This window comes from Prionailurus bengalensis, chromosome A2 (genome assembly GCF_016509475.1).
Source record: "Prionailurus bengalensis isolate Pbe53 chromosome A2, Fcat_Pben_1.1_paternal_pri, whole genome shotgun sequence".
Classification (NCBI taxonomy): Eukaryota; Metazoa; Chordata; class Mammalia; order Carnivora; family Felidae; genus Prionailurus; species Prionailurus bengalensis.
This window is the reverse complement of record NC_057348.1, coordinates 150585342-150598690: the sequence shown is the minus strand read 5'-3', so window position 1 is coordinate 150598690 and position 13349 is coordinate 150585342. Positions and strand designations below refer to the sequence as shown.

The 13349-nt window shown below is 38.7% G+C and overlaps 1 protein-coding gene across 2 annotated transcripts in view; it reads right to left on the bottom strand.

Annotated features, from left to right (window-relative positions):
• Positions 1-13349, bottom strand: part of NUP205 (nucleoporin 205) — an 86787-nt gene that overhangs the window by 42979 nt on the left and 30459 nt on the right. For both annotated transcript variants that reach the window (XR_006298602.1, XM_043589633.1), the window contains exons 13-22: positions 12321-12503; positions 10885-10935; positions 10066-10275; positions 7191-7290; positions 6635-6772; positions 5316-5505; positions 4452-4572; positions 2052-2133; positions 1339-1503; positions 904-1028 (exon numbers count right to left, since the gene is read on the bottom strand). Coding sequence is in view for 1 of the 2 variants with exons in the window: in XM_043589633.1 (XP_043445568.1) it covers positions 904-1028; positions 1339-1503; positions 2052-2133; positions 4452-4572; positions 5316-5505; positions 6635-6772; positions 7191-7290; positions 10066-10275; positions 10885-10935; positions 12321-12503 (1365 nt within the window). In the remaining variant the exon portion in view is untranslated. The remainder of the gene's footprint in view (positions 1-903; positions 1029-1338; positions 1504-2051; positions 2134-4451; positions 4573-5315; positions 5506-6634; positions 6773-7190; positions 7291-10065; positions 10276-10884; positions 10936-12320; positions 12504-13349) is intronic.

The following is a 13349-nucleotide window of genomic DNA, read 5'->3' as shown; positions in this document are numbered from 1 at the left end:
GGTGGCAGTTAACAGTCAGTTAAGCTAACAGGTAATAGTTAAATGTCTAACTCTTGGTTTCGGCTCAGGTCATGATCTCACGGTTCGTAAGTTTGCGCCCCATTTTGGGCTCTGTGCTGGTAGTGAGGAGTGTGCTTGGGATTTTCTCTCTCTCTCTAGGTCTCTGCCCCTCCCACTCTCTCTCTCTCTCAAAATAAACTTAAAAAAAAAAAAAAAAAGGTACTTTCACCCACATCTTACATTCTCAGTTAAGCCTCATAACAACCCACTGCACAAACTAAAAAACTCAACAGAAGTTTTGTGACATGCCCAAGGTGATTTAGCTAATTAGCTAAATCACAGAGATGAGAATCAAAGGTCTTCTGACCCAAATCCACTGCTGTCTTCACCAAAAAGAAACAACATGCAATAGAACCACTGGAAACTTTCTACACTAGCAGGTCAAAATCCACCTCGAATTTCCTCTCATTTTTCTTTTCTTTTTTTTTTTTTTTTTTTTAATGTTTTATTTATTTTTGACAGAGAGAGACAGAGCATGAGCGGGGGAGGGTCAGAGAGAGAGGGAGACACAGAATCCGAAGCAGGCTCCAGGCTCTGAGCCATCAGCACAGAGCCTGATGCGGGGCTCGAACTCACAGACCGCGAGATCATGACCTGAGCCGAAGTCGGACACTCAACCGACTGAGCCACCCAGGCGCCCCTTTCTCTCATTTTTCAAGTGAGCAACACATAGGATCTGGGGGTCTCTGCTTTATGGATTTAATCTATATATGAAAGACAAGGCAAACTACCAGATAAACTCATTTCAACTCAAGTCTTATTGTTATACTTCTGCATCTGTGATATATTCAAGCATCTAGTTAAATTTCTTCTGAGTGCTATGAAGTGCAGCCTTCTGTATACCTGGTAACATAGCTCAGCGAGTTGAGGAGATTCTCTCACTGCCACTGGACCTGTTCTCCCTTCAGTTCCTTTCTCCAAGATGTTTAAAATGGCATGAAGGCATGTTCGAGGGCAACCTAAGACTCCTACGTGAAACCAAAAAGAAATTCAACTTTTAAATTTCTGCATTAAAACATTAAAATACCTTTAGAAAAGTTAAATTCCATAAACATATGTTCTACTGTAAACACCCTTTCAAATACTGACACCGAAAATTAATAAATGCTAATTTTCCAAGGCTTAATTTGTCCAGACTTGTTCTAAGTCCTAAAGATTGACCTACCACATGACCTCTCACTTTCAGTGAATTATCCCATGAGTCCAGAACTCAATGAATGATCACTTAGCTAAACAAATACGACAAGAAAGAAATGTCTGTGTGTCTTACGGCTGTACCTGGGTCCTGTAGGTTTGTGGTACTGACAGGCTTCTTCAATTCAAAGCCCAACAGGTAGAGAGCAAGATTGGGTGGATTGCGCTCCAGAGAGGTTATGAGAAGATTCAAGATGTGGATTCTTGTTTCCTGACGGATTCCAGCTAGTTTCTTCTCAAGTTCTGATCCTTCATGTGGAAACCCACAAAACAAAATTACAAAACAAAACAAAAATCAACATAAGCCACATTTAAATATATATAGCTTGCATTCCAAACCTCCATGTTTTTCTTCAAGTTTACCTCATTAGCCATCACAGTGAGTTCACATTTGTTGAAGAGGTTTCCACACAACCTTACAGGTTTGTACCAGCAGATTTCCAAACTTCTCTATCATCGCCAATAGACAGTTAACAGTTTTCTTTATATTAAGTATTTATATAAAGTAAAAAATGAATACATTAATATAAGACATACCCTCTTCTAGGGGCGCCTGCATGGCTCAGTCGGTTAAGCGTCCGACTTCAGCTCAGGTCATAATCTCACAGCTCGTGAGCCTGAGCCCTGCGTCGGGCTCTGTGCTGACAGCTCAGAGCCTGGAGCCTGCTTTGGATTCTGTTTCTCCCTTTCTCTCTCTGCCCCTCACCCACTCACACTCTGTCTCTGTCTCTCTCTCTCTCTCTCAAAAATATACAAACATTTAAAAAATTAAAGGAAAGAAAGAAAGAAAGACATACCCTCTTCTAGACGTACAAATTCTTCTGTGTCTTCACTATCCAAACATTCCACAAATCCAGCCATCAACTTCTGACTTACACTCTGGAGTCATATAAAGATTTGTTAAAAGACAAATTTATAAAGTTCTTTAATAATGTGAGAGAAACTATGATAAATGTGATATACATTCACAAACATTTGTCTCTAAAGAAAAAAGGCAAATCTCTAAAGTATTTAGGTTTCAGTTACACTTTTAATAGGAAACTCAGTTCCTGAAATAGTAGTAAGTTAGCTCTCTATAGAAATAATTGAAGAAACAAAATTTTCTTTAAATGTTTATTTATTGTGAGGGAGAGAGAGAGAGTGCAAGCAAAAGTGTGTGGGGGGGGAGAGAGACGGAAGGAGGGAGACAGAGAGAATCCCAACACAGGGCTCAATGTCACAGGCGTGAGATCATGACCTGAGCTGAAATTAAGAGTCAGATGCTTAACCAACTGAGCCACTCAGGTGCCCCAAGAAACAAAATTTTTAACACTTTCTCAGTTTCAAAACTTGCTTCCCCAATTTTCTTTCCCAAAGAATCAAATCAGTTTTTAAAAAAAAAAATACATTAAATTGCCATCTCATGACCTCTTCATTTATATACCCAATGGTATGGGATCTTAACTAAAATAAAATATAAAATTCTCATCTTCTCTCTTTACAAATGTTTTCCCTGTCACCAGTTTTATGTTTCTGGGCTGAGAGATTAGATACTACTTAATCTCCTCGAGGAATATAGCAGGACGTTAAAACTGGTCATAATAATTCATACTCAAATGTATATGAGTGAGGGGCACCTTGGCTGACTCGGTTAAGCATGCAACTTCAGCTCAGGTCATGATCTCACGGTTTGTGAGTTCGAGCCCCGCGTCGGGCTCTGTGCTGATAGCTCACAGCCTAGAGCCTGCTTCGGATTCTGTGTCTCCCTCTCTCTCTGCCCCCCCTGCTCATACTCTGTCTCTGTCAAAAATAAATAAACATTAAAAACATTTTTTTAATATGAGTGAGCTGAGAACCTCACCTACTACATCCCCTATCATGTAGTTTGCAAGAACCTCATCCAAAGGCCAGATTAGACATCAATATTTTACTATGAACAGTGGTTCTCAACCTGGGTGGTACGGACACCCCAGATGGCACTTTGGGAAATATGTGACGCCAGGGGCACCTGGGTAGCTCAGTGGGTTAAGTGCCCAACTCTTGATTTCAGCTCAGGTCACAATCTCATGGTTTGAGTTCAAGCCCCATACTGGGCTCTGTGCTGACAGAGCAGAGCCTGCTTGGGATTCTCTCTCTCTGCCCCTCCCCGGCTCATACTCTTTCTCAAAATAAATAAATAAACTAAAAAAAAAACCAAAAAGAAATATGTGAGAGCCTTCTGAGTTGTCACAACCAGAGTTTACTGCTGACAGACAGTGTTAGGGGACTAGGGATGCTAAGAGTCTTGCAGTATGAGCAAGAGTGACACACAAAATGAAGATCTGTCCCATCCAAAATGCCAGAGTAGTCCCTGTTTTAAAACACTGCGAAGGAGGACACAACAAAATATAACTAGCTAAAAGCAGTGGTTTCTAACATGAAGATACAATGAGACAAACGCCTATAAAGAGGGAAAAAAAAGCAGCAGATTCCCCAATAGTAGCTATTCAGCGAGCTATTCGGAATAGAAAGGGACTATAAATTGGATTAAATGAACATCTGAAAACTGTCTATAGTGCAATAGCCAATGAAGTGACACAAATGTAAGTCACCAGAAAGCCGCAGAAGTAGACAACTCAACAGTGAGAAACACTGAGAATTGCAGAGGCTCCCTCAGATTGTACCCAACTGACAGAGGGAGAAACAACAGATGCAAAATACAAGCAGAAGCTGCACTTACAAACCTCATCACTTCAACTGCTCTATTAGAGGAGCAACAGTCCCTCTAAGCCCTCCTGTCCACGCGCGACAGCACAGACAGCACAATCACACACTACAGCCTGTGCACTGTCACTGCGGATGGCGACATCCGCAAGCACGAATCACAGCCCAGTTGATGAACAGGTTTCACCGTCATATATAAATCTACTTACTCTCACAGAATTTTTTCATAAACAAGAATATGATTCCTCTAATAGACAACTGTGACTTCCATACGTACTCAGAATGACCCAAAAGGAGTAACAACATGGGATGTCTGGGTGGCTCGGTCGGTGAAGCATCCGACTTCGGCTCAGGTCGTATCTCACAGTTTGTGAGTTCAAGCCCCGCATCAGGCTCTCTGTCAGCATGGAGCCTGCTTCAGATCCTCTGTCCCCGTCTCTCTCTGTTCCCTCCCTCTCCCTCTCTCTCTCTTAAAAAATAAACAAACATTAAGAAATAACAAGAACATCAGTTACCTGGTCATGTGTGAAATCTCCAACCAATTTTATCTGAATATTGGAGTTACAAGAGATACAGCAGAGGATCTTGGCACTTTCAAAAGCCAATTCGGGATTAGTATTGCCATGATATAGGTATCTTTAAAACAAGAAAACATTTGAGGAACAATGTGACACAACTTTTGGCTTTTAAAACACTCTTCGCTACAAAGAACATATAGAATCAGGGTCGTAGAGCACTCTTGGGTAAATTAGACAATGACATCCATTCTAACTAGATACAGTCTATTATGGGTTGAACTGCATTCCTCCAAAATTCAATCGCCGATATCTGAACCCAAAGTGAACTTTAGGAAACAGGGTCTTTGTAGACACAGTCAGTCAAGTTAACGTGAAGTCATTAGGGAAAACCCTGGTCCAACGACTGCTGTCCTTATTAAAAGGGGGAATTTGGAATAGACACGCACACAAGGAGAACGCCATGTGAAACTGAAGACAGTAATCGAGGTGATGTCTCTGTAAGTCACAAAACAAACAGTGCCAAGCAAGCCACTGGAAGCTAGGACATATACAGTGAGAAGTTTGCTCCCTAGCCTTGTCCTCCAAACACCCAGTCTCCCTACAGGAGACAAATAGTACCAAAGTAATGTCATTTTATACTTAGAAATGTTTAGGAACAGAATCCATTAAGGAAGAAGAAAAAGAAATTGTAAAGGTCAGAGAAATTAAAATCAGAGGGGCTAAGGAAGGTAAGAACAAAATGAGCCCCACTTACCCCACTCGCCAAGTAATGAATGAGAGATCTGATCAGATTTGGAAATCAAAGGTAGAATGCCCACGTGATTTTATTTAGACATTTTTCTACCTACAAATGTAACTTACCTGGCAATATTCACCACATTATCGGCCTTCTTAGTTCTGGGATTGATTCCCTGTAATAGCTGTTCTAAAGGAGAGACTATTAGAGCTAGCTGACTCTCTCTTAGAAGATCCATAAAGAGATTTTCCTTTTGCAGAGTAAGATTGAGAAGGGCAAGGCAGTGCTGCACTGCTTTCTCCAGATGCTTCTTCCCTAGAAAAAATTACAAAGAAAATTAGAAAGCTCTACATGAATCTTAAAAACACATAGTTCTTAGGAAAACAAGCTAAAGGACAAATTCTGGACTCAAAAAGCCCTCAGAAGGTCACTTACAGCAGCAACTTCATAAAACTGTTCACTCGAGCAATTCACAGTAATTTGGTAACTCAAGATTCTTTGTATGCAATGGCCTCTCGTCATTTTCCCTGATCTCTTCCTTGATTATTTAAAGCAATGGTTCTCGGATGGGGGTGATTTAGGCCCCAGAAGACACCTGGCAAGGTCTGGAGATACTTTTGGTTGTCACAACTGGGAAAGCACTACAGGGATCTAGTGGGTAGAGCCTACAAAGCACAGGACGGCCCCCACAACAAAGATTTTTATCTTTGAATGTCAGTGTGAATGGTGCCAAGACCTAGTAAGCGATTTAGAGTGATACATGCTCATTGCAGAAAATGTGCAAATAAAGAAATTGAGAATTTGAACAAGGATCACCCATAAACCCACCATTCAAATTTAAAACACATGGGCTCTCGAGCCAAACTGCCTAAATTCAAATCACAGCCCTAAAACTTGCTACAGATAAAGATGCAAAACCTCTCTCTTGCACAATTTCCTTATTTACAAACTGGAAGTAATAACATCTACCACAAAGGGCTTTTGTACAGATTAAATGTGTTAAATGTGCTCTTAACAGCACCAAGTACATACGAAGCACTCAATAAACCATGAAAATTAGCAGTAATAATGATATCAAGTGAAATTTATCAAACACTATGTAGCAGGCACGATAGTAAGTGCCTTGACCAATACCATATGGACAAGAAACAAAAAGTACATTAGATTTAAATGTAAGCACATTAGAGACATCAAAGTGAAAGAAAGATCATTATAATTACCTATAAAAGACCACGCAATGAAACACAGTTCTACTGACAATCTCTGTACCTTACTCTTTCACTTTTAATATACTTTGCTTGTATGACTCACTGAAACCACCACTGTGGATACAGAGAATCTTACAGTGAAAAAGGACTTCAAAAATCATCTCTTTCAAACCTCCATTTATAAAAAAGAAAATATCAAAACTGTTTTCAAGACGTTAAGACATTCAGGCACACACCAGGGAAAGGGGCATAGGTATCCAGCTGCTTAACGCCTTCCTCCAGCAAACTAAGAGCAAGCTCCAACGTTGGTGACTCATTCAGAAGATGATACATCAGACTAAATCCTGGTGGTTTGTAGGCTATGATTTCTTCTCCTAAATAGAACATAACACAGTCCAGGAGATGGTCAGTTAGTATTTTTGTCATACCCTTGATTTATATGAAATATATGAGACTTGTAAATTAAATGGCATCTAAACGGGCTACTTTCAATTTAGAGACAATGGCACGAACTGTACACAGTGGTAATTCCCAAAGGGCTGATTTCCTCATAGTAGTTAGTTACCTATGTTAACTCCTTAAAGGATCTATAAGGAGGTGTTCTTTCTTTCATTCAGCAAAATTTTACTTTATTTTCTCTTGCTCAGAACAATTAAAATAACTAAGACAATGTAACAAAAAAAGATTATATCCCAACTTAATTCATTAACTTAAAATAATCTGTATCTTATATATATAAGTTATAAATAGCTTTATCAATAGTTGACAGCATACTTGGAAGTGATAAATTACCTTGTAATTCCACAAACTGGTCTACAAAATCTTCAAGTTGAGGCTCATAATCTCTGAGCAATTTATAAAACACTTCCAAAACAACCTCAGCAACTTCCCACTATAGAAAGAGACAAATATTACAGTAATGATAAAACAGTCCAAGGTGACGGCCTTATTAAGCTTTTCATTCCTCCCACTTTTCTCCAGAACATGACTGAAGTCCCTTCTCCAAAGTGTCAAATATTTCATATTTTCTCTAAAATTCTCAGGTTGTAAAGGGGCCAAGAAATCATCTAACCGCCCTTAGATCACAAAGAAAGCTAATGAAGCTCAGAGCATGAATAACTTCCCCAAACCATAAAGCTTGGTAGCAAACATGCTGGAAATTAAGCCCTAGACTTCTATTCCCAGACCAATATTCTATCTTATATGACTCTAGCCAAACAAGTTAAGACTCAAGGGACGCTTGCCCCTAATGGACCCATTAATATCTTTTTGTTAAAAATAGTTTTTTAAGGGGCACCTGGGTGGCTCAGTTGGTTAAGTATCCAGCTTTGGCTCGGGTCATGATCTCACGGTCTGTGAGTTCGAGCTCCGCATCTGGCTCTGTGCTGACAGCTCAGAGCCTGGAGCCTGCTTCTGATTCTGTGTCTCCCTTTTTCTCTGCCCCTCCCCTGCTTGTGCTCTTTCTCTCTCTCTCTCTCTCAAAAATAAATGTTAAAAAAAATGATTTTTAAAAGCTATGTGACGAGGAAAAATATTTATGCCAAAGGAAAAACATGTATAATAGTATAGATGGCAAAATTAAAACTTTGTTCTAAAAACAATTCCACTGCAAAGAATTTATTAAGGCTGAGGCTGGTAACTGTAGTTAGGGTGGTTTTTTAAATTATTATTTTAAAATAATTTCCACTACACATAATTTTATCAAGGCTGAGTCTAGGAATTAGGATTATACAGTGATTTTTTTTATTATTATTTTTAAATTATCCACCTATCTATATTTTCCAAAAACTTCAAGATCCCTTATTTAAGTAAAAAAGGCTTATTATCACCACATAATGAATGATTTTAGGATTTATAAATATATATACTAGCTCTATGTCTATGTTATTTATCTCAATGTAAAGCACTGTTTTTGTGAGAAGCTACTGTTCTAAAATACAGTGACAGAAGTTAAACCTGAAGAAGACTTTCAAGTGAAAAGAATCCATGAAGTTGAGGAAAAATGCCTGAGGGTAAATATGTTGGGGTGGAACTGAAATCAGTGGTAACTAGGGGAAACAGCAGCACTGGAAGGGTCCAGATGCATGAATGAAAAACAGTAACCCCTGGCAAGAACATGGCTGACTCAAGATCTAAACCCTTAGGTCATAATGACCTTTTTAAGAAAAGGCAAATAAGGTACTTGAGACAAGTGTGAAAACGTATCAGAGCATTTTGCTGAAGAGGTCACAATTACCAGCATCCATTATTCAGCATCTGAAATGCCTTTTATTAACAAGGCATGGCTGCCGTCATTGTTTTCATCCAATAAGGAAATAGATGTTAAAGAGGTAATTTTAGGACTTAAATGTACACCTCTCCCAGTATTTATTTTAACTATGTGAGAAGCAAAAATCATAAAACAACAGACAAAAAATGAGTTTCAGTTATTTGGGACTAAGTATTAGAAACAAACTGTGTCCAATGAAAGGGTAATAATACGTACACCATGCTACATACAAGTAATGATTATGCAATCAATGAAGAGACGGTTTTCAAAGAATCTTTGATGGCATGAAAAAGTGCTCATGATACTGTATTTAGCGGCCAAAAAGAGATACAAACGAATGTTAACTATCTCAATTTAAGCGCGCGCGCACGTGTGTGGATATACGTATATACGGATATACATATATGGATATACGTATATATGAAGAAGGATACGTTATCCTTCCTTTGGCAACAGGATTATGGATAATATAATTTCTTCTTACATTTTTCTATAGTTTCCTAATTGTCCCAAATTAGCACAAACAAAATTATTTTTATAATCACTAATATAACAACAAATAAACCCAACAGGTTCAAAAACAGCAAATTATAAAGTAGAAATGTCCCTACAAGATACATCCAAGCGTATTCTGTGAGGCAATAAACATTATAGACTAAGTGAATTACGTCAGAACCTGAAAGGGTCTCTCACATAGCTTAGTGGTTATGAGCTTGAATCTGGAATCAGAGTCCTAGGTTCAAATCCTGGTTCTGAACCTTAGGCAAGTTCCTTAACCTTGCTAAGCCTCCATCTGTAAAATGGGAATGTTCATAGTACCTGCCTCACAGTAATAACGGAATTACGTAAGATGATATATACAGTAAGTTCAGTTGCGAGTGTGTCGCAACCAGAGGAAATACGTATGTAAATGTCAGTGCTCCCTCAGCCTCCATCCCCGGCAAACATAACGGACAGATCACAATACGTCTTCCTATCAAGACAAGGCTCCATAATCCAGAAGTGCTACTAATCAAGAGAAATTGGTGTGCAAGTTTCAACTTATTTCAACCTCTAAACTAAATCACCTCAATAAAGGATGATATGTTTCCAACTGACAAAGGTGTGACATTTTTGGTTCAATTTTGGTCAAAATGTGTTCAGTTAAGGATCTGAGTAACTATGAATTTGTATCAATTGAATTACTGGTCACTACAAAGTCAGTGCTTTGGTTTTAGTGCCCAAATTCATTTTTTTTAATGCACATAAACTAATCCGATCACGGACATCTCTGTGTTAAAACTATGAATTTTACTGACTGCCAAAAGCTAAAATGAATTTACAGCATCTCATACCTTTAATAAGAGAAAAAGCAGCAATAAACGAGTAAGGAGAAAATACGTTTTCTCTGTATATTACCTTTTCAGCTGCTCTCCGGTAAGCTCTTGTGCGGAATCGGAGAAACACAGAATCTCTGAGGAACTGCAAATAAGGGTCAAAGCCAGGGGGCCTCAGGCCAGCACCTAAATTAGAAGGAAATGAGCTCTCCACCAGGGTACTAATAAGCTGGCAAAAGGCCCGAGTCAACGGGTATTCTTCACACCGGGATTCTATTTCATTTAGTTCAACCTTCCAAAAGAAAAAATAAAGAAATTTAGTAATATGAAACCATCAGCTATAAAGTACACAACATTTTACAGACATTGACTCACTAGTATTGAGCTAGTCATCATAATTATCATCACACCAAAAGATACGTTATCTCACCATTTTTCATTTAGAGGAAAAGACACCAAAGTATCATATAAATTGAATTAATCAGATGGAAGAATTTCAAATTCCCATGTATTGTTCCCAGGTGTGAATTAAAAATAGAAATCTTCTATGTTTCTTTTTGAAAAAGAGAGGGGGAGTGTAGAGAGAGAAGCAAAGAAACTAAAACAAGTAAATTCTCACTTCAGGTTGACCCAAGTAATCCAATTAAACTGGGTTCAACGCAAACTTTCAGTTTGGGTGGCTGCCGTAGAACATCCTTTCCCAACTCTGAAACCTGAAGTATTTTGCTTCCTCTCAGGAAAAATGTCATGTCCATTTCAACACTGACCAGACAACACTTCAAATGAAAACATATTAAACTTGAAAATTATAAGGAACCTCACAGGATGTAAGAATACTTTTTGTTAACTTTCATCATGTGAATGTACGAGTAGAGCATTTAAACTCAAAGGAAAACTTTACCTCGATACCAATCGCTTGCCTCTGGCTTGGAACCCTTACGGTCTGCAGTATCTTAAAATAATAAGAATGAGATGTTAGAAGCATTCCCTACTCCTCAATGAAGAGCAGTGACTCTGTAATATAAACAGTCATATTCACACCCACAGGTGTGTGTATCTTATGATGCTAATCAGAGAGGACAATTGAGAAGTCTCTGATGGACTTTCATCAGCAACTGTGCAGGGTTCAGGTAGAAGCTCCAATTATTTGGGCTTCAGAAAACTGATGGTTTCTAAGTGCACATGAGATGTATTTTCAGCAGATTTCCTGAGATATTCCAGGAATGAATCTTAAGAGGATTTATGGGACAAAAATCTCACCAGTGTTCAAGACCAGCCCTACTATTAGCACCAGAAAACCAATAATTAAATTTGTCAAGAACAGGTTTGAACAGGTTTCTTATGTGGGCAAAAGTTTTGAGTTTAAGCTGTTCCGACCTGACCTTGCTAGGAACATAGAGCAGTATATGGTATAGTTAATTACGCTTAATGTCATGTTACTTGACATTCTTACAAGTTGAAAATATACTATCAGGCAGCAGCCTTTAAAAAGAAGTCTTGTTCTAAGGATAGAAATGTCTAAACCCACTCATATTGCGTTTTCATTATAAAGGAGCAGTATAAGCACTTAGGACATGAAGTACTGACACACTTTTAAATGCAAAAATGAAGCATTAATACTAAACCAAAAGTGACTCAGCCTCTCGGTACATACCAGCTCCCTTCATTTTGCTCTTGCTAAGTATCATTACATCTTCAGGACACAGGTTAGAAAATAACTAGAATATTTTACTGCTTCAAAACAAAGTTACAATCACCGGCACCTGTATGTTGTAGTGTTTTTTAGACAAACACATATTCCATCTCACCATTTTCCTAGAGTTATTTCTGTAAAGCACATCATTAGTCTCCTTTTTAAATTCAGCATATACATTGAATAACTACACCTTCACAGAAAAATGCCAATACGCTTTACGTCTAAAGAAAGTTGAAAGAGAGATTCTTCATTCTTCTCGGGTGGGACAGGAGGACACAGACAAAGCAAAAAAGAAAAGCGGATGTTCCCCACATTTAATGAGTACAAATAATGCCTGAAGGCTCTTATCCTCCTGGTCTCAAAGACGAGTTGAGGAATTCTGTCCATTTATTAATTTCTCACAGACACTGAAAAACAAAGTCTTAAGAACCCATCTCCAGTAACCTAGTGAAGCTGTCAACTGATCCAAGAGAAAAACCCAAGGTGGCTTGTTTCTGATGCTATGCTCAGTACTATAGTCGTAACTGTCTAACTGGGAAGGTCATGGTATACTGTGAGTTGCGAACTGGATCTCTTGCTTCTGCCACAGTATCAAGCCTCACTTTCCAAACTGTAATAAATAAGAGAGCTTGTAATACTACCTGAGTGTATTCCAACGACTGCCAGAGGGAAGCAGCAATTTCAGGAGATTTTCCAAAAGCTGCAAGGGTCTTGAGCAGCTCTGCTTTTAGAACAGGGGGAATGCTGCATTGCAGGAGTCCCAGGATCACCACAACCGGGGTCCACTGAGGATGCTCACAGAGTGCCAGACGAGCATTTTCACTCTGGGAATTGAACACAAAAAGAACAAGGACTTTCCATTTTTTAAAGCTAAGAAAAATGACCAGCAATAATCTAAATTGCTAGCACTTATACCGAGTATTCAAAGGCCTAATACATACTAAAACTAAGAGAAGCTTATGGCTTATGTGTGAAGTCTATCAGTGGATCATATCAGATTACTGCTCAGTCAATGTAAAGAAGAGGGGAGAAACAGCCTTTTACAATTCCTTTTATAGCTCTAAGCGTGGAAAATAATACATATGAGATAAATGGTCGGCCAGGGTCACATAAATCTTAACCTAAGCACTGTCAATCCTGCCTGAAACAATGTAATATATTTTTTACTATATGAATAAATGCCATTTCAATTTTTGAGAAAAAAAATGAAGATATATATGGTATCAAATACCACTCCGTTTTAATTCAATAAGAAGTAATTACTATCTTCATGTTTTAATGTTTAATAATGTTAATCCTGGAAAAACTACAAAGACACTATTCCTATCTTCAAGACAGAATGTCTACACAACTTTGCTCTAGGGTATAAGAGAAACAAGTAGAAGAGATTTCTGAGCAGAGAAATTAGATAATGAAACTAATGTTTCTTATGAAGACTAATTTGGGGGGCTCCTGGGTGGTCCAGTTGGTTAAGCATCTGACTCTTGATTCTGGCTCAGGTCATGGTCCCCCCGGTCGTTGAGACTGAGTCCCGAGTCAGGCTCTACACTAGCAGCACAGAGCCTACTTGGGATTTTCTCTCTCTCTTTCTTTCTCTCTCCCTCTCCCTCTCTTCCCCCGCCACCCCACCCATCCCCTGTTTGCAGATGCTCTCTCTCAACATAAATAAA